This window comes from Neltuma alba, unplaced genomic scaffold (assembly GCF_004799145.2).
Source record: "Neltuma alba isolate B1F8T4 unplaced genomic scaffold, ASM479914v2 tig00011485_pilon, whole genome shotgun sequence".
Taxonomy (NCBI): domain Eukaryota; kingdom Viridiplantae; phylum Streptophyta; class Magnoliopsida; order Fabales; family Fabaceae; genus Neltuma; species Neltuma alba.
The window spans coordinates 326,190-351,925 of NW_021636154.1; the positions used below are offsets into that span (position 1 = coordinate 326,190).

A 25,736-nucleotide genomic window follows, 5' to 3' on the forward strand; every position below is an offset into this window, starting at 1 on the left:
ATAATATGTTTTTTACCAACATAATTAATAATACATAAGATAATATAATTAATAAATAATTAATGTGTATATATATTTATAAAATATAAGATTAAATATATTTATAAAAATATGTTTATAAAAAAAATAACAAGATACATATCATATAGGCCCTCACACTCTCCCTTTTTTCTCCAAAAGCAAAAAAATTTTGCTTTTTCCAAAACCATGGTTTTGGTTTTTGGAGGGGGTGTTTGGGTGATTTATTCCCCAAACCATGGTTTGGGTGGTTTGGGGTGTCACCCAAACACACCCTTAATCTAAAACTTCATTTGAATTTTATTTTGATTTTAAATATAAGACCCCAATCTATTTTGTCTCTCATATTTATGTATTTTTTTCCAAGGTAGTCCTTCTAATAATAGTAGTTCTAGCTAATACATTTGATTAGTACAGATATTTTAGAAAATACAATATTTATTAATTATAAATAACTAACTTAACTTATTTCCTTAATCTTCTCAAATTAGTCAACTAGTTTTTATATTTAGAGCAAGAGAGAGTATTGAATTATTTGACTTATAAGGATGGGACGTGGGGAATGAATGGGCTACACAAAACGACGTGAACTTAATGGAAAATGCCAAAAATTCCTCCGAGTTTGGAACTACCTCACTCACACCATATCCTTTTCATTCCTGCGAATAATTTATATGTACATTTATGTCTCCAAGAAAGGTTATAACCTCCCCCAAATAACACCCCATTCTGGCCATACTAATTTCAAAAGCAGATCATGCAGCTTTGATACAGAAACGGTACGTCGTCAATTTATCACCAAAAAAAGTAAAAGAGTACGTCGTGACTTAGTAGCTTAGGGAGCTAAAAGTGAGTCCCACAAATGTGAGCCTGACATGTATAAAGGTAGAATCCATTATTTTGTTTCCCTCTTTTAAACTTCATCTCCCTGAAATGGTTCAGAGAATTTATATTACACTATGTATCTCGATCATCAAGAAGCAAAGACCTCAAATTCTCAATATACTTCGTCATAATTTTTTTCTCCCTTTAATCATCCCTATTTATTATATATATTAAAGAGATTTTCATAAAAAAAGTCATAATTAAATATCTTTAAGAGAAACTAGCAAATACTTGTTATAAATAATTAAATTAACTAATTTTTTAAATCTCTGTAAATTAGTTATCAAATTATAGAAGAAGTATTTTAGAGGATTACTAATGTACGGTTTAAGAATCTTGTATTTCTAGCTCATTTTAAATGGCATGTGTGTGTTAATTTGAGTTCTACCACATCTAAATGGAATTACTTTGCCCTGCTTTTTTTGACCTGAATTAATTTGTACTATTTAAACTTTAGAAAAAAATAACGAATAAAAAGTTGAACTTAACAGTGCAAGTTAAATGGATAGTTTGGACTTTAGACAAGTCTAAAAATGTGCAGGAGCTGATGTGCTAATTAACGTCACCAGGCTGGGCCTCTACCATATAATGCCTCCCCTAGTTTGCCTCTCTTTGCCTTTAGTTGTTAATATGTCCTTTTTATTTGCCTTAAAAGAGTATACTCCTCTTATTTGTATATAACTAATTAAGAATAATAAATAATCATTTAAAATCAGTTAAAAATATTAGTTAAAATTCGTTAAAAGTAATAAATATGTTAGAATTAGAAATATAATCTTGTTTTCAAATATATCCTTATAGTAAATGATAAAAATGATAAAGAAAAATGTGCCAATAAATGTGATAAGAAAAAATATAGTAAAGAAAAGAGAATATATAATTAATAGCAAAATTGAAAAAAAAAAATGCATCCAAATCTATTCAAATTTAAAACTTATATATAAATATGTATATATATGTGCCCGCGCGCCCCCTTGCTAGTGCTTCAAGGATTTTGTGGAAAAAAGTGTTGTTGCAGAATATATGAATATGCGTACGTGATGATGAATATTTAATTACTCCTCCGGTCTTTATTATAAGACCCCATTTGACTTTTTATTTGATCCTAATTATAAGACCCCAATCTATTTTGTCTCTTATATTTATGCATTTTTTGCCAAGATAATCCTTCTAATAATGATAGTTTTAGCCAATATACTTAATTAGCAAGGATATTTTAGGAATGACAACACTTATTTATTATAAATAACCAACTTAACTTACTTCCTTAATCTCCTCAAATAAGTCAATTGGGTCTTATAATTAGGACCGGAAGAGTATTACTTATACGACTCTGATCTTCCCGGAAACTTTATTGCATCAATTTGTGTGCCTCGAACTAAACATTTTTAGTCAAAGTTTTTTTTTTTAAATATCTTTTATGTGAACATATTCACGTGAAGGGTGGGTTAGGTAATTGAAACTTTTGATCTTCAGCTGGAAAATTTCATTTGCAGTTGTGTGGCATTTCTTAATCATCTATTTCTATGTGTGAACGTTTGCATTTATTATAGTCATCTCAACCATTCCCTGCTGATTATGTTACGTCTGATTTTGACATTAATTTCTTGGCTAATTAATTTGTCATATCATCTAATTTTTTTTCATTTGGCCCGACTGACTTGTCAAACCAAGACTAATGTAATTAGTATACATTTTATTGATAAATAATTCGTAAGTATTTATATAAATTTCTTTAATATGTGAGATTTATCTTAACTACAGTGAATTTTCATGGTAAAACCAGAAAATTGTCAAATAGGTATTTTTCTTTTTTTCCATTTTTAAAATAAAAACTAATTGATGATTTAAAGAAAAAAATCAAACAAGAAGATACTTGTTTTTTTATATAAAATTACGTGATCTTTTTTCCCCTGGATCAGGGATAAAATTGTATCAAAAAATTAGACGTAATATTATACCGGAGAAATTAGATTATAGTTAAAATTATACTACTAAAAAAATTGTGAATAAAATTACACCTGAAAAATAAGATTAGGGTTAAAGTTAAACCTTTATCCTAATAAAAATTCATAGATAAACTTCTGCTTTCATTAATATTAGATTGCTTTTACTGCTATTTTGTTTCACTTGTTTGAATGAGTGTTATCTCAGCAGATCCCAAAAAAAAATCGGAGAATTTGTTCGGAAACTTTTATAGATGCAAAATAATAAGGAAAAAAATTTCAGCGCCGAAAATGAAAACAAGAACCCAACTCGTTGACTCAAAAACAGACAATTGTTTACGCTTTTTAAAAAAAAATTGTGTAATTGATCCCAGAAGGGTGCGACTCATACACTTATCAATTGTATTAATGGAATTAAAAATGATTTGATTCGATTGATTTGTGATTTTTTACGTAGGCTAGTTTATTGTTCTATTTAAGTTGACCTAATCATGATTAATTGAAAATATGAGGAATTTATACAATGAGAATAAGCTTTAATAATAATTGCCAAATAAATATACAATCAATTACAATAAATATATTGATTGTGATTAAGTCAACTTAATCGAACAGAAAATTTTGGTGAATAACAAAACCTCTAATCAACTGTAATTCAATATGAAATATTATATTACACGGAAACATGAAGGCGAAAAGAAAGTAATGTCAAAAGTTTTCACCAATAAAATTAAAAAGGAAGAAGAGGAAGAAGCAAAGGGTGCAGCCGGGCTGGTTGGGGCAAAACAGTGGAACGCGTGGGAATCTTAAAAGGCTTACGAAAATCCATCATCAGATCATGGCGCCACGGAGGTTGTTCGTCATGTTACCCATGATACCACATCTAGTTTTTTTTTTTTAAGTAAAACATAGGTTTTTTTTTATTAGAAGTAACTAGTTTAGTGCTCGTGCAATGCACAAGGTATATTCAAGACAAATAATAAGTTTATAACTGACTCTTTTTATCTTCTTCTTTTTTTACATGCAATAATTATTGGGACAAAAAAAAAACCTAATAGATGGAATGATGATAACTCAAATAGAAAATCAATTTAAGACCTTGGTTTGATAATAATTAATCATATTTTCAGTTGGATCCACACAAGACTAAATGGTTAGTTGTAACTCAGTCTTTAGCTCTAAGATGTTGAGAAAGACGTGAAACTATGATCAAGCAGCAGACCATATTGGCAACGACATAAGTATGAAGTCATTTTCTAAGCTAAAGAGCACCCATTTAGCCGCAACTTGAGATCAAAAGCAAGCACAGTGACCAGATTATGATCAAATTCAATAAGTGTTTTTGCTTTAGACTTCATTCTCACAATACAAGCAGCTGGCATAAACCAAATATATTTATTACTTGGGAAAAATACAGACTACTCTTTTTTGACCGTATTGAAGCCATTCAAAGACAAGCATTTATTTTCTTCTAGCAGTATATCCATAGCGATTTAAAATTTAATTCTCAGCCATTAAAAATCTATTTGTCATGAGTTGAAATACACTATTCACAAGATAAATCTAACCTACTCAATATGGCTACTTTTGTTTTAGTACCTCAGAAGCCATGTAACAAGGACTTCGGACTAAGTCATTAAATCTTTCACCTATGGAAAATGACAAGCATCAGTAAATGAATCTTGGACAGAGGTAACTGATTGATAAAAGATAGATTTTTTGTAATTATAAAATGATTTAATTGGGGGGACGAACAACTACTTTTTATGAAGTATTAATTTTAATTTTAAAATATTAAGAGCCCTTTTTAAGATTATTGAATTTAATTTCAAACCAGAAATATTTCTTAATTAGAATAAAAAAAATTACCCACAGCAAATTCATAAAATCCAGAACAACATGTTCTAGTGATTAAAATTCACATGTCAGCCTATAACCAACTTTTACGTTGTAACCAACCACCAAATAATCGTGAGATAGATCATGTTTTAAATTTTAAATTTTATAAGTACCATTTTTTCTGCAAATAATTCACCAAAAAAAAGGCAAGAAAAGTGCATGAATAGGAGAACATGGGTAGAAATAAAAATTTAAAAGTGAGAACCATTTATCTACACATTGGTGACGCCACGTGTCGAGTTGCCAACAACCCGATCTTGCTTTGTATTCTATTTTTATACATTAATAGAATAATAGATAGATTAATAATAAATAGTTGGTGAAAACATGGGTAAAACATGTGGCTTTTTTTTTTTACAAGAAAAGAAAAGAAAAAAACATTTATCTGATCTTTGGTGATACGACAGAAACATGCCTTCAAATGATACACAACCATGGGTGAAGATGCCCACGCTCTACGATTGTGCGTTACTGATATTTTTGGTCTATTAATAAATAATAAAAGATACAATTATATGAAAAAATTGCCCATGTTTCCAGGTTTTGTGAATATACTTCTTCCTATAATTTATCTATTTATAAATCAATTTAATAATTAAGTGACCAATTTAAATTTTAAGTGGCTTTACATTTCAAATACAAACTTTGAAAGTGTCTTTAGATAATATAAGATAATTTGAATACTCTTCATATCCTAGAAAAAATTTAAAATAAACTAACTATTTGATAAATATAATTAAAAATTGCCACACGTTTCCATATTTTGGGAATATACTTATTCATATAATTTATTCATTTATAAATCAATTTAATTATTAAGTGGCCAATTTAAATTTTAAGTGGCATAACCATGTTTTACGTTCCAAATACAAACTTTCAAAGTGTCTTTAGATAATAAACTATTATTTGAATAATCGTTCATATCCTAGTATAGCGTCTGTGCAATGCACAGGTATGAATTAGTGGTTTCTTTTATATAAGATAAAAATTTGAATTACCACAAAATAATTAGTTGAATATTACATTACTGTTTCAAGTCATGATTTCAATTTAATTTAAAATAAAATATTACTCCTCCGGTCCTTAATATAGGACCCAATTCTTGAGTTGGTTTTGGTCCTAAATATAAGACCCATTTCTCATATTTATCAATTTTCTCTAAATTACCCTTATGGATATTCTCTCAACTATAACCAAGTAGAAGAGAGAGAGGGGTATTAAAAAAGATGATTATGGTATTTTAGGAAAAATGTGTCACTTTTCTTATAATTAACTAATTTACCTAACTTCCTTAATCTAATCAAATTAGTTAAATGGGCCTTATATTAAGGACTGGAGGAGTATTAAGCTTTTGAAATCTGCAATACAGGTAGATCCATTATCAACATTTTTAAAAATATACTATATATGTAGGCATATAAATGGATGTTCCTTTAAAAAGATTGAATTAATGGAGACAAAAGGGTTAATGGATTGAAACTCAAATATTTGATTATATTCAATAATTACACAGATAATGTCATGATCAATAATATTATATTGGACAAATATGAAATCTGATTCTGTATTGTAAAAGCAGGCTATTTAATACAAGAAAAATTAATGAAGACAAAATGGTTGGTAAGATAATCCGCATACCTTGTGGAGTTAAGATTGAATTAGGTATTTAATAGAAAACATAAAATGTGTTGGTTATCGTAATGATAATTAGGAAATTTACTATTTGAGATCATTAATAATAGACAAACGTCAAATAAATTATAAAATAAAATCACTATTTAATAATTGAGTAGTTCGTATTGTTAAAATTACATATTAGCATTAAAGAAAATATCTCGACTAATACGTTTAAGTTTGTATTTCATTTTTTATTAAGCTAATCCATAAAAGACATCGATTGTTTTCCTTAAAAATTAATATTTTATTTTATTTTAAAATAAATTTTAATTCTAAATAGCAGAAGTAAAATAATCTTTCATTTGAATTAGATTTCAAAATAATTCATAAATAAAAAATAATAAATGTTTTAGGTATAAATAATAGTTTAGATTTAGGGCGTAGGATATTATTTTCAATATACTAATAAACCAGCTAAAATTAAATTTCAAGCATAATTAATTTTAAATAATACCATCAAATTTCAAAATTTGAACATACATCATACTTCGCATATAAACCACAATTTTCGGGATGAGGGAAGTTATGTAATTTTATTTATTGTTTTAATTTAAAACATTTGCATATAAAGGGTATTTTGGTTTTTACAAAAAATAGAAAAAATAATACTCATTATTGGAGATAATTGCAATGAATTCTGTAATAAATCAAAATTAATTGAATTAATCAAAAAATTATTAAAAAAGTAGATTTATCTACCATTAACAAAAATCACTATTTTGCAAAAATAAATAGAAAGACATAAAATGTGCACTCAAATAAATATGATCGAACTAATTCTCAAGAAAAACGCATAAATAGAGACATCATGGTAGAGATGTGGCTTTAACAAAAATAAAAATAAAAAATTTATCTGCAAACAATTCAACTAAAATATAAATAAACAATACATCATAAGAATTCAACTAAAACCATTTAAATAAAAAATATTACATTATGAGAGATAACTAACTGATTCTATCACGAAAAGAGATGGGTAGTGGAAATAAGGAGGAACATGCATTATGGTGGTGAATAACGCAAAAATAAAGAGTTCGACATAAAATTTTGGCTTTAGAAAAAAAAACCTATTTATCTATATTCTGGTGAAGCCAAGTGGCAGTCTGTTAATAAATCATGTTTTGTATTCTATTTTTATATAGTAATAGAAGCCAAGTGGCAGTCTGTTAGTAAGCCATGCTTTGTACTATGCTTTTATATAGTACTCCCTCCGTTTCTTATTATAAGAGACGAATAACCGAATTACGTTGATCAAAAAAACAGTTAAAATTAGTTAAGAACAATTAATGTGTAAAAAGTATAATTTTTTTTCCCAAAAATGCCCTCATTAATAAGGAGAGAGAGCATGAGAAAGAACAATAGTAAATTCTTAAAAGAAAGAGAAGTGGGAAGGAGAGAGAGTGTGAGCTGGAGACAATAAATATGAGTAAAATAGGAAATCAACACAAAAAAGTAAAGACAACTTTTAAGTGTCTCTTATATTTTGGAACATGCTATAAGCATCAAATGTCTCTTATAATAAGGAACGGAGGAAGTAATAGATTTTATTCGAGATACTATCAGGCATTAAATGTAGACACCTCTCCCGATAAGGATTCAAACCTTAGTTCGTTACATTGTGAAGGACTAGTCCCTTCTGCTAGACCTAACCCCTGTTGATACGTCTAGTTTGTTATACTTGAATTATTTCTCATTTTCTCATATCTCCCATATATTTAATAGAACAAAATTGAAAAAAAAAAGCACATTAATCATCCAAACAGCGTCATGTAATCACAATTTTCTTTTAACCAATGTCTTATATCATTTTTTGTTCATAATATAAGAACTAGTTAACTAATTTAAATAGATTAAAAAATTTGTTCAATTAGTTATTTGTAACAAAGATTACCTTCAGTCTTTAATATAAGAGCTTACTTGAATTTTATTTTGATCCTAAATATAATACCGTAATTCACTTTATCTTTCATATTTATCTATTTTTTTAAAAGTAGTCTTTATAATAATGATAGTTATAATTAATACATTTGATTAGCAATGATATTTTAAAAAGATAATATGTATTTATTATAAAGAACTAATTTTTCTAATTTTTTTAATTTACTTAAATTAGTCAACTAGCTCTTATATTAAGGATTGGAGATAGTATGTGTTAATTTTTTTTAGAACACGTTTACTAACTACATGTATTAGCTAACTACTATCTGGTAGAACTTTTAACACGTATAACTAATATAATTATCATAATTATTTTAAAATCTTATATGTAGAATTAAATTAAATATAAGACTCACTGTTATATTAAAGAGATGAGGTAGTATTATGTAACGTATTTATTTTACTTTGAGATTTGCGTCCATTCTTTTCAGTTTTCTCCGAATCCGATGCCATCATTTTATTTTTAGAATGTACCCACTGTCTCTCTTTTCTTCGCCATTTATTTTATATTCTCCGTTGGGTTCCACCTCATTCTCATTTTTTCCTCTCCCATATAATTCTAACCACTTTTGACCCCAAAAAAAAAAAAAAAAATCTAGCCACTTGGTGGAGCCGCCTTTTTACCTGGAACCTGGATATATCGTACCCAGCCTGATGAATAAAATAGGATTAATATAATTTTCAGTATTTTAAATTTGTTCTTATTTTAGATTTGGTTTTTCAAGAATAATAAGGTATAAATTTTTATTAAATTATTATAATTAATATTTTAATTAAAAAATTTTAAAAAATAAATCTATAATTTAAAATTTAAAGGATTAAAATTAAAATATGGAGTCAATAAAATACAGCGGTGGTAATTTTTCAATAACGTGGTTGGTTCTTTTTTTTTGTGCCGTCGTAGTCTGGGGAACCGACACTGAATCAAATTATTAATTTAATTATAACTAAGTATCAAAAAAATTTTATTCAAAATAAAATTACAAATACGAGAGTCTCAATGATAAATCAAGCGAGTTTTCAACCAAAATTTTTTGTGTTCATAACTATCCAAAATTAATATTTACAGCTTATTTTCTTTTCTTTTTTTAAATTAGCTGTAATTAAATTCGATGTTGCTTTGTTTTATTTTAATTTTTGCTCATGACGTAGCACTTAGTCGGAGGCCGGCTCGGCCACTTCTCATCTTGCCATATCCCAGCGCACTAGGCGGCTGACGTGGATGCTGCTCACTCATTGACCAAAGACCGATTCGTCGCCCCTCCCAACCCAAGTGCAGACCTTTTCCCTTTTCCCTTGACATTTTTAAAAGATTACGCAAAAAAGAAAAATATAAAAAGTTACAAATTTAAGGTTGTTGGATTTATGGATTAATACCATTTTAAAAACGAAAAACCTGGAAGCTTTTTGATATTTCCCTTACCAGCTGTACAGTTCCCGTGTTCATATTAAAATTGAGTTATCCTATCCTCTTATATTTTTATTATGAGGACTTCAATTAACAGGTGATAGATATCACTTATTTTTTTGGGTAAAGATAATAGGTTAAACGTATCGAGTTTTTGTACATAATTTTATAGTCATTATAGCTTACTTTTTTATAATTTTTTAAAATATATAAATGCTACTATAATGTATAATCTGATTAAATTAGCTCAATGCCTCGACCTGATTTAACATGGAGTCACTGCTCGGTGTCTGCTGTTAAATTAATTTTTAACAAATGTTATAAAATTTATTTTTGTTCTTTGCTTTTATTTATCTCTAATATATTTTTTCATTGGTTTATTTTTATTTATTTTTGGTTTATCCTATAGTTGTCTCTTCTGATCATATATTTCATTTTCTTACCTTGATTTTTATCTTGCCTCGATTTGATCCTTTTGATTTTGTTTTGAAGTTTACTTGTGTCTTTTAATTTTATTGGACTTTAATTTGATTCATTTACTTTGTGTTATATTTCCCTATTGATTTCAATTTTATTTCATAATCCAGTCATTATTCTCAAAAGTTTTTTTTTATTTTGACGTTTTCAAATTAAAGTGTGGAAGGTTGAACAAAAAAGTCTCATGCAGCTCATCAGTATAATAAAATGAATTTATTAATCAGATCCGAGTAAATTAGAGGAAAAAATCAAGTCAAGTGACCAAGTTGAAATTTTAAATATAGTAAAAGAATCAAATCAAATTAATCTAGATTAAAAAGTTAAATACTACTCCTCCGGTCCTAATTATAAGATCCAATTGACTTATTTGAGGAGATTAAGGAAGTAAGTTAAGTTGGTTATTTATAATAAATAAGTTTTGTCATTCCTAAAATATCTTTGCTAATTAAGTATATTGGCTAAAACTATCATTATTAGAAGGATTATCTTGAAAAAAAATGCATAAATATAAGAGACAAAATGGATTGGGATCTTATAATTAAGACTAAATAAAAAGTCAAATGGGGTCTTATAATAAGGACCGGAGGAGTACTATAAAGCAGCGAAAACAAAATGGCCAATTAAATGTAAAGGATCAAATTAAAATTTGAGAAGTGACCTGGAGCTGGCTTGGATGATAAAAGGAAGGCGAGGCTTGACCTGTAAGTTTAGATCACTTATGAGGAAAAAAATTAAAAAATACAAAAAATAAATTAAAATGTAAATAATTATCCTTAATTTAGAGTCAATGGCAAATAATCTCCCAAACGTTTTAAAGTTAACGACCAACTTGGTGAATTCTAATTTTTTTTAAAACAAAAAACACCCTACTATTATCATCGCCGTGATCCCCGAACACAAATGGAATTTGCCAAATCACATTAATGAAGAACCCGTGGCATATTAGATGATAAGAATTGAGTGAAGGACAAAAGTGTAATTATGTATTTGCACTTTCTAGTCTTCCTCTCCCCTTATTTCGTCCCAGTCATGCGCAATTTCTGCAGACAATTTCTCTATGATGATAAATGGGTGGCAGGTGAGAACGACACTTTAGCCCTTTGCCCAGGCTATATACAAAAAACCTAATACCCCTGTCATAATATAAAATCTAGTTTATCAATTTAAAAAATTAAAAAAAATTAGTTAAGTTAGTTATTTATTATAAATAGTTATTGTCTTTCTTAGAATATCCTTATTAATCATGTATATTAACTAAAATTATTATTTAATGAACCCTTAACATGTACAACTACAACAAAACTATTTTGAAAATAAATAAATAAATATAAAAAAGTGAATTGGAATCTTATGTTTAAGATCAATTTGAAAGCTAAACAAGTTTTTATATTAAAAACTAGAGGTTGTATATAAATACTCATCCTGTCCTTAATATAAGACCCATTTAACTCGTTTGATTAGATTAAGGAAGTTAGGTAAGTTAGTTAATTATAAGAAATGTGACACGTTTTTCTTAAAATATTATAATTATCTTTCTTAATATCCTATCTTCTATTTGATTATGGTTGAAGGAGTATCCATAGGAGTAATTTAGAAAAAATTGATAAATATAAAAAATGGGTCTTATATTTATGATCAAAACCAACTCAACAATTAGGTCATTTATTAAAAACCAGAGAAGTACATAATTATCACGTATTCTACATTAGATGTCATGTTTTCTTAATTAATCTGAGATAGACAGTTTTGTTTATGAGATAACAGAAATATTAATGATGTCATGTTTTCTTAATCAACCTGAGACAAACAAGTTGAAACATTAATGGTAAGTGGTTTTCGGGGAGATGAATAAAGTTTAAGAGAGTTTATTGTAACTTTAAAATGGTAGGAATCCAGGCTTATAAGAGATTAAAATGAAATTGAAAATTTGACCAAAAATAAAACAAAATTCAGACACGAAAGGCATGGAGTATTATTTTATTTAAATAAATCATTTATTTTCCCGCCGGGGGGCCGGTGTTGGGTTTGACATGATAATATTTCCCTCTCGGACCATACAAAAGAAGAATCAGACAGGCAAATAAAAGCGCACACTACTCGGAGCATGAAACCGAAGCAATGGCTGTTGGCTGATCTGGTTAGAAATGGGCCCCACCTTCTTTTAACTTCATCTTCCATTCTCGCGGCGACCGGACGCCGTCATCCCTTCTCTTCCTCCATCTCTATTCCTAATAATTCCATCCCGAATTTTCCCTATCTTTTATTCATCACATTTCTTCCACTTTCTCGAAATTAATTTCCCTTTTTCCCGTACCTCCATGATTTCTTAAAAATTTAATATCAATATCTTTTAAATTTCATTGATATATTGGTTGAAAATATGTCAGTTTCAGGGAAACTTTTTGAAAAATAAAGTAAAAAGCAAAGAATACAATAAACAAACAGGTAACAACCAAAATAATACCATATGGATACTCCACTCCGAATGATTCATTAGAGTTAGAGACCAGGATTAGATCCGGTAGGGATGAGGAGCAGAGGATCGGAATTGAGGACGATTTTGTCTGACCCCGATTCTCATGTATCGGATATGGAGAGTCTCTGATTTTCATTACACGGAGCTTGACTCTGACTGGGGATAAAATTTAACCAAGTATGGTTAGATGTTGACCCTGGTTAAGAGCTGCTCCCAACTGAACCCTTTATAAGGGCAACTCCGCCTCCCATATCTGCATCACCCTCTCGTTTTTGCTCATTATCTCTCTCACTCGCATTCTCCTCATATGATCCATCATTTAATTTCACGACCTACTTCCCCTCTCCCTCATCATTAGCTTCCCCTTCCTCATTCTCTCATCCTCCTCCAAATCAACAGGTCATCTCTCTCTCTCTCTCTTCCTTCGGGGTTTTTAAAGGCAGTTTTTTTGTGCTCTGTTTTTATATGTGACGATGGATTTCTGTTTGCAGGGAGACGAAGATGGCTGCGAATGGTAACGGAGATTTCAGCTTCGAAAATGGTAACGGGACGGCACGCAACGGACTGACGAAGATTCAGACGCACAAGAAGCAGAGAGAGGTTTGCCACGACGACAGTGCTCCTCCGGTGAAGGCTCAAACCATCGATGAGCTTCACTCGCTCCAGAGGAAGAAGTCTGCTCCCAACACTCCCATAAAAAACAATCAGACCACCTTCGCCTCTCTGTCCGAAGAAGAGCGCCAGAAACTGCAGCTTCAATCCATCAGGTACACAACGTCATAATCACCGTCACCGGTAAATAATAATATTCAAAGTTATTAATTAAAATATTTTAATCGGAAAGGGAACGCTACAATGTGTATGTGGGGCCCGATCCGAGATGTAAACCGAGAAAAATGGAAAATAGAAAACCGTCACGCGGAGATGATCTTGAAGGACTCGAAAGATATTGATGGGGGACCCAAGATGACGGGCCTGTAATAAAAACGACACCTTTGCAGATGCCCCATTGCGGCCAATTCGGATCCTCTTCCATCATGGCGCTAACACGGATCTTTCCCATTAAACTAAGTCGGATCATTTACCAAGCTCTGTTATTTCTCACTATCCGAGACGATTCGCTTATATGATCTCTCTGTAAAACTGGATCCAGTTAACGCGGTTTAACAAAACAACTTAGAAAATGTATTACTGAAGACGAAACAAAATATTGGACTATCTTTGTGTGTAACTAATCCTTTTTTGGGTGTTGGAACAGTGCTTCTTTGGCTTCGCTGACGAGGGAAACCGGACCCAAGGTGGTGAAAGGAGACCCGGCTAGGAAATCGGAAGGCTCTGCGGTCTCTCATGTATCGCACCACCATGTCACACCCACCATCAGCGTCAGCGACAGTTCCTTGAAATTTACGCATGTTCTCTACAATCTCTCTCCAGCTGGTATTTTCTAATCCTTTGCGCTTTTATGTTTCCTGAAAAATCGTATCTTTCGGCGTTACTTGTATCTTGCGGTTCACTTGGTCTGTTTTTCCCTCCTTGTCTGTTCTTTCACCTGTTACGTCAATAAGTACATGTAGCGTACGAAAATGAGTTAAGCCTCCCCCTTATGTAATTGCATATTTTGTGTTTGGAGCTTTGAACGGACTTAGTCAGCAATAGCATAATAACAACTAATGAATAAAATATTCGCCTTGATTTATGGAAGTCTACGTATAATCTTCCAATTTCGTAACCGTACAATTCCAGATACATAACGACACGTCATAATCTGGAATAAAAATAAAATATACGACCGTTGAGTGTTTTTATGGGCTTGATGCAGAACTGTATGAGCAGGCGATTAAGTATGAGAAAGGGTCTTACATCACTTCTACGGGAGCCTTGGGAACCCTTTCTGGTGCAAAGACCGGACGATCTCCCAGGGATAAACGTGTTGTAAAGGATGACGATACTGAGGCTGAACTTTGGTGGGGAAAGTACGTAATTCTCTCTCCCCACTTCGTCTTCCATTTTTTCTTTTATTTTTATACGTTTTGATATTGAGCTTCTGCGTGTTTGGTGCTTCATAGGGGTTCGCCGAATATTGAGATGGACGAGCATACTTTCTTGGTAAACAGAGAAAGAGCTGTTGATTACTTGAACTCTTTGGACAAGGTCATTTCTCTATCTTTTTTCTCTTTTGGCATGGTACTTGTTTGAAAAAAGGCCTCCCTGAAAGGAAAGAGCTATTAGTTAATAATAATATACATTATGAAACATATATATATATATTGCCAACCAAATATATATATTTTTTGATCCACCATTATAAGATATTATTTTGCTTTTATATGATGGTAACGTGGGGATGGTGCTGGTATCGTTCATTTGTCCAAGTTGGCGAAACATCCCCTTACAACTTATCTCTTGGGTGTAGTGACATGACGTGTCACACACACAGTCGTTGTGTCTATTATTGAGAGGTATCGTTTTCCTAGGCGGAGCCTTGTATTTATTATGCACAAGTCGTATTCATCCTGTTGGGACCTTAGCTTCCCTGCCAGGGCAAAATTATTAAGGATATATGCTTTTGCAAGATTGAGCCCTCAGAGCAGCCTGATTGTAAATAGAACAGATTAGCAGCATTAGAATAAAAACCCAGCTGAGCTTGGATGGCATCTACAGTATGAGAAATAGTTGTAACACCAAGTTGTGTTGTCATGATAGGAATATATTTTCCTTGGAAAGATGCCTTTTTTTAATCAATCTAATTCCATGGATGATAATTCTCAATTTGCAGGTCTTTGTCAATGATCAATTCTTGAACTGGGACCCTGAGAACAGAATCAAAGTCAGGATAGTCTCTGCCAGAGCTTACCATTCATTGTTTATGCACAACATGTAAGTAAATCATAAGAATGATAAACCACCATTATCAACTGTTATTTGCTTATTCTTTCAGATAAGGCCGCCAGATAAGTCTCCTCATCGTTGAAATTAAGCTTTAATTTATATTATGATCCATGCTTGAGTGGAGGAAAAGGGTGAGAAATGAATGTGTATTAGTTGAGTGTGCAAAATGGATAACTGGGTGGGTGGCAGGTGTATCCGACCCACTCCTGAAGAGCTGGAGGAATTCGGTACTCCGGACTTCACTATATACAATGCTGGGCAGTTCCCGTGTAATCGTTATACTCACTACATGACATCCTCTACTAGCATAGACATTAATCTTGCTAGGAGGGAAATGGTCATCCTCGGCACACAGTACGCCGGGGAAATGAAGAAGGGTCTTTTCAGTGTTATGCATTATCTCATGCCTAAGCGTCAAATCCTCTCTCTTCATTCTGGCTGCAATATGGGCAAAGATGGCGATGTTGCTCTCTTCTTTGGTTTGTCAGGTAGAGTATCATAACCATCCACGTCGGAATACGGTGCCTCCGGACGCTGCCCTACCTTATCTTCCTCTTCTTAATCCTCCTTGTAGCCATACTTGAATCATTTGTATGAATAATGCTTACTACTCCGTATGGGGTATGGCTTCTTCCAGCCTCCCTTGCTCTGTTCTCATGGTTACTTCTCTTCATCCATATCAGGTACGGGAAAGACAACTCTTTCTACGGATCATAATAGGTATCTGATTGGAGATGATGAACATTGTTGGAGTGAGAATGGTGTCTCAAACATCGAAGGTGGGTGCTATGCCAAGTGTATTGATCTATCCAGAGAGAAAGAGCCCGATATTTTTAATGCAATCAAATTCGGTACAGGTAATATATATCTCAGGATCACTTCGATGTAAACTATCCTTTCCCATTTATATATGTTTTCTTAATTCTTAATGATAATGTTTTTCTACTGTCAGTTTTGGAAAACGTCGTATTTGATGAGCATACACGCGAAGTAGATTATTCTGACAAGTCAGTTACAGGCAAGTACCAATTTCTTAAATCAAAATTATCTTAGCTGCCGTTGCTTAACATGTTTGAAACGATTTTGATAACGTTGAGTGATGACTTGATTTGTTTCAATTAAATAATTTTGAGGAATTGACGTGTGAATGTGATTATGATGACAAATGAGTTGACTTTGCTTGTACGGTGGTGGGGATCGTAATCACACCTCATCTGTTGGGTAAAGTCAACTCATTACAATATAACACAAGATTCCGTAAGCATGTTTACTATCAATACAAAATATACTGCTGATAAAATGACTTTGTGGTTAAATTGTTTACGGTCTTCACAGCACCTAACTAGTAATCTAAAACTATAAGGACCACTTACGAATTTCTAAAATATTAAGAATCAAACTAAAAAGTCTAACAGAGTAAAACACCTCCAACTTTTTTTCCCCCTCCTTATTGCAGAAAACACTCGAGCTGCTTATCCCATTGAGTATATACCAAATGCAAAGTTACCATGCGTGGGACCTCATCCAAAGAATGTTATACTTTTGGCTTGTGATGCATTTGGCGTGCTCCCACCAGTGAGTAAGCTAAGCTTGTCTCAGACCATGTATCATTTCATCAGTGGATATACTGCCCTGGTAATTTATCGCAACTAACTTATTACACTTGTTTTTTTCGTATTACACCTCAAACCCTCCTTAATTTTTTTTGCTCCTGCCAATTAATGACCAAAGGTGGCTGGTACTGAAGATGGTATAAAGGAGCCTCAGGCCACATTCTCAGCTTGTTTTGGTGCAGCATTTATAATGCTACACCCAACTAAATATGCTGCAATGCTTTCTGAGAAGATGCAGAAGCATGGCGCTACTGGATGGCTCGTCAACACTGGTTGGTCTGGTGGGAGGTACGGTTAAAGTTTTAGCTCAATAAGTTCTGATGACTTGAGTAAAACAGTGTCTTGCAAAATCTGAACTTGTTGCCTTGGCCAATTACAGCTATGGTTCTGGAAGTCGTATCAAACTGTCATACACAAGGAAGATTATTGATGCCATTCACTCGGGAAGCCTCTTGGAGGCAAACTACAAAAAGACTGAGATTTTTGGGCTCGAGATTCCTACTGAAGTAGAAGGAGTTCCTTCTGAAATTCTGGAACCAGAGAACACAGTAAGTTGAACAATGTTTTCATTACCTCTTGTTGTGGTCTTTTCCAGAATATCCTTTCCAGAATATCTCTTCCAGAATATCTCTTTACATGGAATTTTTGTTGGATTGCAGTGGTCAGACAAACGGGCATACAACGAAACTCTGTTGAAGCTAGCTGGTTTGTTCAAGAAAAATTTTGAAACCTTCACAAACTACGCGAAGGGGAATGACAACAGTTTGACCGAAGAGATTCTTGCTGCGGGTCCGATCTTCTAATGCTTGGGACTTGAGTGCTGCTATGTTGAATGGGGCTTGCTTGCTTATATGTCAGAATAAAAGAGTCGTTAGATTTTCTTTGGTATTGCCCCGTTCGATTGATATGTATTTATCACTATTATATTCTTGAGATTAAGTTTTAGTTAAATCCTTTTCTTTTCACTCTAGCAAAAATGGTTCAACTCTTCATTATCACTGACATAAATTTAATTAATTGGTAGAAAGAGAAAAGCAGGGGAAGAACTGAGCTAAATTCAGAACCTGACAGCAGTTTTGGGTGCTTTATTTTATGGGCATCTAATGCTTAGCAGTATTTTAACTTCGCCTTAACTGTTGAAGATGAAGCTTATGGCCGCGTATAACATAAAAAAAAATTATACAAAATGAAGTAGTTAATAGCTATGACCACGCATGCTTCCTAAATCCTAATGACAAAATTAAATATTGATCACTCAACATTTGTATGGCATAAACTAGCCATAGTAATATATACGATACTCGATTTTTTCCCACACAGCCATTTAAATTCTCCATCATAAATTGTACGACTATCCCTTCATCCAAAAGGCCTTCAAGTTCCAACCAGACACGCTTGACAAGTCAATTGTCGAATTAAGTGGGGGGGGGGGGGAAGCTCTCCCAAGAATAACAAACTTGAAACTTCTGGCAGATTGAAATTAAAGAGGATGATGGAGTTACTTTATTCGCTAAGAGGCAATAGCACTTACAACACAGTGCAAAAGAAAAGAACCACGGAGCATTAATATCTTGTTCTATTTGCCCCACTCCACGGATATAGTGGGAACCACTGATCAATCAAATAGAGCTCTCTTTCTTCCCTGATCAAACAATATTTTGTAACGCTGTACGAAGGAAGCCGAAGTTTATGAACTCCACAGAAAAAGTTGTCAACAGGAGACAGTTCAATGTAAGCTAACAAGTTAGGGGCGTTTAAATGAGTGTGAGTTATTGAGTTAAATGAGAGGGAAAAAGTTTACAAGCAAAAAATGTAAACGCCAGCAAACCGAACTTAAAACACTGCTTTGGTTAATACGATTTGTCACATGAATGAAGAAGAAGATTCATAGACTCCAACGCGATTATACAATACCCCTATGTGGTAATCATCATATTTCTGGTCCTATGAATAGACAATTCGGACAAAAGAATTTCAGGGAGGTACCTCGTCAATTATACAGACGGAAAATCAGCTTCTTTTATATCATGATTTGGGTGTGTCTTGATGCCCAACAGAGCAGATCTTGGATCAAATTCCTCATACTTGCAGTTCCCTACTGTAAATTGGTGACCCTCTGTTTCTACTTCAAATAGCAATGCAGGAAAAGTGTTTGGGTGAAAATTAAATCATGATTTTAAAAATAATATTACAGTAAATATAAAAGAAGAGTTTTATCTTAACATGAAAGCACTTTTTAAAAGTGTTTTTAGGGTGATTCAAACACCCCAAAGATGGAGCTGTGAGCATTCCCTACTTTTGGATGGAAAATGTCAATTCTTTGTTGCTTGTTTTGTCTTCGATTTCTTTCACCCGACATCTAACCACCTTGCACAGTTCTACTTTCAATCTTGGAACAGCTTGGTAATGTAATAGGGGACTGTAAGTAGCGTGCAGAAGCCACTTCCTTAAAGAGACTTGAATAAGCCTAAATTAACACCAAAGCAACCAGTAAACTTAACCATCTTTGCTTGTATTTATTGTCCTTATTAAAATATACCTCCTGTTTTGACAGCTAAATAAGCCATTTAAACCGAGTCCAACTTGTCCATCTTCACAATATTGCCGGAAACCAACTCGATCCGTACAAAGCTTTTCTACTGAAGAAAATTTGAAGAGGCCATTAATCTGGTTACAGCCATGTTCAACTAAGTTTTCCTATCTGCGTAGGTATAATGTTTCAGATTGGACGGGTATTTGGCTTTGACTATCTGACTCAGTTCAGCCTTCAAGGGCTAATGCTTTTTGCTGACTTTCAATATTAGCATATTGACAATTGACAGATATAAGAAGTATCTGCCTACTCATACTCGCCAATAGGGAACAAGGGTTGTACATTTATAATATATTAATATTGTATTCTCTATTTTCTTTGGTTCCAAAATAAATCCAGATTAATCTTTAAACAAAAAAATCGTTGATCATGGCCATTAAAATCTAGATTTCTGGCCCAATAACTCCGGTCCTTACCCTTGTAGTTTTTAGCGATTTGTTAAAATTTGACCGCAATAACGATCCATTATTCGCATATTTATGGTTTAAACTAGAAAGGAAACGATTAACGCAATCCGTGCGATATTTTAGTCCATTTTACTCCCTTTCTCATACTAAGAAAACAAATTAATTTTTGTCCCAAAAGATTAATTCTCATCTCAATTTAATAATGTAAAAAATAATTACAATGATATATGAAGTCTATAATATGCCATTTCATAAGTTATATATGTGATTATAATGTAATTCATTATTTAAGTAGCGTGACTGTTTCCCCCCTTTCAGACACTAGGAGTATCCTTTGAGGTAAAGAGGACAAATATTGAATTTAATTAAGCTTCATATATTAAAAAGTTAGAAAATCAAATCCCTAAATATTTGTTTGAAGAATATGAACTCATACTACTCAGATCCATCTTTGTTTGCCTATGATTTTTAAATTAGGCCGCTTGCTCCATATATATATATATATATATATATATATATATTGTTTTTTTAATTGAATATTAGATTGATTATAAAATTAAAAATTTTATCTTTATGCTGACAACCTGGAAAGGTTATTTCATATAGAAAATTGGAATTGAAATCCTAAAAATCCCTGCATTAATATATTAAGAAAATAACAGAAGATATGAATTTTTCCTAAAATTTAATAAATCATCTTGTGTGTATTTTGTTGATTAGCTTTATCATGGTTTGTATTTTGTAAATAATGTATATCCTAACAAATTCATTCTTGTGTGCGTACTCAAATGTCATGCGCCTGCCGCTTGGCGAGTGGCAGTGAAGGAGCCCCTCTATCCCATTCTCCACCCACCACTGCCAAAATATATGTAATTTTCAAGTCTGGCTTGTTTGGTGAGGACTGGAGGGCGAGAGAGTGGCTGAGATTGGCTTTTGCTCCCATTTTCTTGCCCCCTTTCTCCCCTCTCTGACAATCTCTGTCGTATCTGTTTCTCACGGGTGTGCCTCTCTCTCCCCCTCTCTCTGGGCTGCGTCTCAGCCACACTCACGCTCTTCCTTACCCCCCACACTTATCGCTTGTGGCTCTGTATCCCTAGCAAAGGTTTCGTTTTCCCCTTTTTTCCGTTTCTTTATATCTTGATTCACGAACCCATTTCCCAGCTTTACATTTCGAGCTTAGTAAAGCTACAGTCTTCGTTACGGCTTTACATTGTGGATAGATAGTTTTTCTACTGTGTCTTGTTTGTTTAATCTCAGATTCGTCTATCTGATTCATTTTCATTCTGCTTTACATCTGATTCTTTGGGACACAACTAGGGGCACGGTAAGATTCCAGCTTCTGTCCGAAGTCTCTTTTCTACGCTGAAAGTTCAAAGAATTAATTACTATTGATTTGCGAATGCCATCGATAATTTGATTCCTGATACTCCATATGAGTTTTGGCTTGAGTTGCTGCATTGGAAACAGCCTATGCAAGTTGTGTTTGGATCTTGAATCTGAGATTACGAAGTTTTGGTGTCAGGTCTCCATATCCGAATTGATCTTTTTTTCTGGTGACCATCAGTGAACTTGCTTGTTCCATTGCTTAGTGCCACTCTTGTATTGCACATAAATTTTTTTTTTTTAATTTGTCTTGTTTTGTGTGTCTGTGATTAACGGGTGCTTGTATCTAGCTGTGCGACTTTTTTTTTTTTTAAATAAAATATTTTTAAAATGTATAGTAGTATCGGTTTCAATACACATACTGAGGAATTGAATGTTAGGCTCTCTGTCACTGTTTTCTTTCCTAATCTTTAACGCAAGAAGCGAAGATATAGAGTCATTTTCTTTCGCCTGTCATAGGTTGAACTAAAATTTATTCATATTCACTTTCAAGTTCTATTATACTTTTCTTCAATGCTTGTGCTATACTCTGAAAGAGTAGGTGGACCATGGGCATGCGCATACGTGGAGGGTATTTTGAGGGAATTTTCCATGGCATACATCTAGTCGGATAGTAGAACATTGATACACCTGATTCTAGTCGTTTAGTGATTAAATTTCTTATTAAGAATAATTATTAAATTTGATTGAAATCTCTCCTTGGACTTGCACCTTTTCCTTATTATTGAGTCACAGTGTCCCGGTGATTTTCACAAAACATCTGTTCGATGTTGCAATGCTTCTGTCAAGCAGAACTTGTAAAGTGCCGTAATAGCTTTCCATCTATTTCATTTGAAAGAAATGGTAAACCGGAACTATTGCATATTCGAAATTTTGTCTCTTCAGACGTTCTAAGCCTGTGAGTGTCATTGTAATCATCGGGTGGTGATGTTGCAATAAACATATCACGTAGCATTAGTGCATAAGGTATAAATGTCAATAGACCGCTTAATTTTGTTTAACATTTTTCAGTAGCTACAATCCCTTTTGGATGAAAAAGAATATGGCCTGGGCTGTCTACTTGAGAGTTGAGACAGTTGATGTTTTCTTATCTTACCCTTCAGAAGTTTGTAACGTCTGAATGCGGAAAGGAGGACTTATGTGAATTGGTTTTATCTCAAACATATGGCTGGATCGAACAGTTCCTTTCAGCTGTTGCCATTGTGTTACTTCTAAGTTGTTTTGTTGTATTGCTCCTCGGTTCAGTTTCTTGGCCGTTGAAGAACAAAAGGATACAGGGTGGATTTGAGCCGCTAAAACATAACTAATTAATCCAACATTGCTTCTGTAAGGAATGTAGATGCATCAACTATAACTTAGAATGTTATAGTTCTTTATATTAGATGCTTTTTAGTTAATCATTCTTCAGCTGACTGAGTGAAATTTTTTATTTGTCGGCCTTTCCATTGCTGGATTTGTATTTGGTTGAATGGTTTGTAACATTATTGATTTCAGACCCGACTTTCTTACTTTGCTCAATTTGGTTTTCTCAAGGACCCTAAATTTATCATATGGTAATTTAAATTCATGCTTCATATTACGTTATTTCAATCCTTTTTATTCCTCCTTATTTTGCAGATGGGAGACGTCGCTAAGGACCTTACTGCAGGAACTGTTGGAGGGGCAGCACAATTGATATGTGGACACCCATTTGACACCATAAAGGTCAAGCTTCAAAGCCAGCCCGCACCAGCCCTTGGCCAGCCTCCCAAGTATGCTGGCGCCATGGATGCAGTCAAGCAAACATTAGCAGCTGAAGGCCCAAGGGGCTTGTACAAAGGTATGGGCGCTCCACTTGCAACAGTGGCAGCTTTCAATGCTGTCCTGTTCACAGTAAGGGGACAAATGGAGGCATTGTTGAGATCGCATCCCGGTGCCCCTCTTACAGTAAATCAGCAGTTTGTTTGTGGTGCTGGTGCTGGAGTTGCTGTTTCCTTTCTAGCGTGCCCAACTGAGCTAATCAAATGCAGGTCACTGATTCTGTTATTCTGTTCACGGCCTTTTTTATTTCGTTTTCTGCCTGAGGTGTTTTTTAATTAATTTCTGTGTTGATATAGCTTATTATTTTGAATGACTGCTTGTTTTCCCCCTCTACTTCTCTGTAATTTCTATGAGAGCTTCGCAATAATTACTTATTCACTGTCCCAAGTTCATATGTATGTATGCATCTTATTGTTTCATTTGTTATAACATATGAACTATAAAGGGCCTTACCAGACTTGATTTTGTCTCTAATTGTTGGCTGAAACAGAAGAATGAGTAATGAGAATAAGCTAAATTTTAGCCTAAAATTTGTAGTCTCGATTAATTTTCTCTGCCATTGTTACTGTTGATACATTAGTATTGGACTTATATATTGATCTTTCAGTTAACTGTTCGTTTCCTGATGCTATCAGGCTGCAAGCACAAAGTGCGCTGGCAGGTTCTGGAGCAGCTACTGTGGCTGTGAAGTATGGGGGACCCATGGATGTGGCCCGGCAAGTTCTCAGGTCAGAAGGGGGTGCGAGAGGTCTTTTTAAGGGCTTGGTTCCGACATTAGCTCGTGAAGTACCTGGAAATGCTGTTATGTTTGGTGTATATGAAGCAATAAAGCAATTTATTGCTGGAGGCAAGGATACTTCTGGACTTGGTAGAGGTTCTTTGCTAGTTGCTGGAGGCTTGGGAGGAGCTTCCTTCTGGTTCTTAGTGTACCCAACTGATGTTGTGAAGAGTGTGATTCAGGTAGATGATCACAAAAATCCCAGGTATTCTGGTTCATGGGATGCCTTTAGAAAGATTAAAGCTTCAGAGGGATTCAAAGGCCTCTACAAGGGTTTTGGTCCTGCAATGGCGCGAAGTGTTCCTGCAAATGCCGCTTGCTTCTTGGCTTTTGAGATGACAAGATCAGCTCTGGGCTGATCAGTTCTTATGAGGATACCATTTAGTGCCCAGGTCTCCCATTTTCTTAGTCTGGTCCCAAAAAGGCAAAAGCCATAATATTTATGTTCATTGCAATACAGCCCCACCCGTTCATCTTCTGTCAGTTCTTCAATCTTTAGTCTTCGAGGAATAATCATTCTTTTATCAGCAGTGATATTTACTTCTGGCTCCACACCTTCGTTCTATGTTCATGCTTGAAATTTTATAAAGGGGCTTGGATTGGTTGATCTGTCAGTGCCAGAAAGCGTGCAAGATGCTGATGCTGATTTAGAAGTGGATTGGCATATTTTCATTCAGAGACGGATAAATGGTCATGCGTTGGAAATATGTGGCAGAGAAAAATTTGAAGTGTTGCGAGTATCTGGATCAAACATGATTTTCTAAAAAAAAACACAGAAGATTTGGGATCTAACCATGCTGCTTTGGCACGAACAGTGACGTAAAACAAAAACCATTATTTGAAATATATCACGCATAAAAACGATGCTTTGAGTCGCCCGTCCCCACGAATAGTTCAAAATTGATCAAAAAAATAGAAAAAGAAAGGTGAAAAGGTCTGATAATGAATGGGCATAATTGCTTAATAGATAGACAGCTATAATAAATGATCATAAGTAAAATTATAAAACTGACAAGGATGCTTGCCACGTAGATATGCCCTCAAAGTGCTCCGAGCGAGGGATTGTTATCTTTCATGAATCAGAAATACTGAATCATTCATTTTCCGAATCATTAAATTCTGCATGAACACAGTAAAAAGGCATAGATATGACGCTGGATTCCGACGCTGTGCTTGCGATGGGATTGCATGACTTCTGACTCTGTGTCCATCATTGAAGCTATTGAATAGAACATTGTTAATGAATGTGACCTTTGTAGTGATGCCGTTTTTCCTTTTAACAAAGATGATTTTAACTATGCGCGGATATGGATTCGGGTAACATTTTGATTAGGATTCTCTGGCTTGATCGTGCATATCTTTTTTAGAATTTTTTATACAACTATATAAAAAAAATACTTTTTAATGATTAAAATATAGTTTGACAAAGATTAATATATTTTCTAAACACAAGGCAATATGTAATTTCGTATGGGTTTATAAAAAATATTCAATTTTTTCCAAAAAAATATATATTTTTATAAATAAAACTCAAGCTGACCCAACTAAA

At 33.3% G+C, this 25,736-nt stretch overlaps 2 protein-coding genes across 3 annotated transcripts; both read left to right on the top strand.

The window, feature by feature from the left end:
* Positions 1 to 5,956: 5,956 nt before the first annotated feature.
* Positions 5,957 to 24,727, top strand: LOC114714043 (mitochondrial carnitine/acylcarnitine carrier-like protein). Of its 2 annotated transcripts, none has more exons than XM_028898736.1 (4): positions 5,957 to 5,962; positions 21,266 to 21,328; positions 23,227 to 23,618; positions 24,045 to 24,727. In XM_028898736.1, exons 3-4 carry the CDS (start codon positions 23,227 to 23,229, stop codon positions 24,544 to 24,546), a joined length of 894 nt encoding a protein of 297 aa, XP_028754569.1. In that variant the 5' UTR covers positions 5,957 to 5,962; positions 21,266 to 21,328; the 3' UTR covers positions 24,547 to 24,727. The 2 variants fall into 2 exon arrangements, with proteins under 2 accessions (XP_028754569.1, XP_028754570.1); XM_028898737.1 differs by lacking the exon at positions 5,957 to 5,962 and adding an exon at positions 21,544 to 21,550 and having other exon boundaries at positions 21,100 to 21,328.
* LOC114714040 (phosphoenolpyruvate carboxykinase (ATP)) lies at positions 13,110 to 18,249 on the top strand. The gene is made up of 13 exons (XM_028898734.1): positions 13,110 to 13,123; positions 13,216 to 13,491; positions 13,983 to 14,161; positions 14,544 to 14,697; positions 14,791 to 14,875; positions 15,501 to 15,601; positions 15,803 to 16,101; positions 16,297 to 16,470; positions 16,566 to 16,631; positions 17,070 to 17,248; positions 17,345 to 17,514; positions 17,606 to 17,774; positions 17,886 to 18,249. Exons 2-13 carry the CDS (start codon positions 13,226 to 13,228, stop codon positions 18,027 to 18,029), a joined length of 1,986 nt encoding a protein of 661 aa, XP_028754567.1. The 5' UTR covers positions 13,110 to 13,123; positions 13,216 to 13,225; the 3' UTR covers positions 18,030 to 18,249.
* Positions 24,728 to 25,736: the final 1,009 nt, after the last annotated feature.

Excerpts from the sequence above, each read along its gene's own strand:
- LOC114714043 (XM_028898736.1), top strand. The coding sequence starts at position 23,227 with ATGGGAGACGTCGCTAAGGACCTTACTGCAGGAACTGTTGGAGGGGCA. Across the intron at positions 23,619-24,044 it reads ACTGAGCTAATCAAATGCAG|GCTGCAAGCACAAAGTGCGC; the intron begins GTCACTGATTCT and ends TGATGCTATCAG.
- LOC114714040 (XM_028898734.1), top strand. The coding sequence starts at position 13,226 with ATGGCTGCGAATGGTAACGGAGATTTCAGCTTCGAAAATGGTAACGGG. Across the intron at positions 14,162-14,543 it reads CTACAATCTCTCTCCAGCTG|AACTGTATGAGCAGGCGATT; the intron begins GTATTTTCTAAT and ends GGCTTGATGCAG. Across the intron at positions 14,876-15,500 it reads ACTTGAACTCTTTGGACAAG|GTCTTTGTCAATGATCAATT; the intron begins GTCATTTCTCTA and ends CTCAATTTGCAG.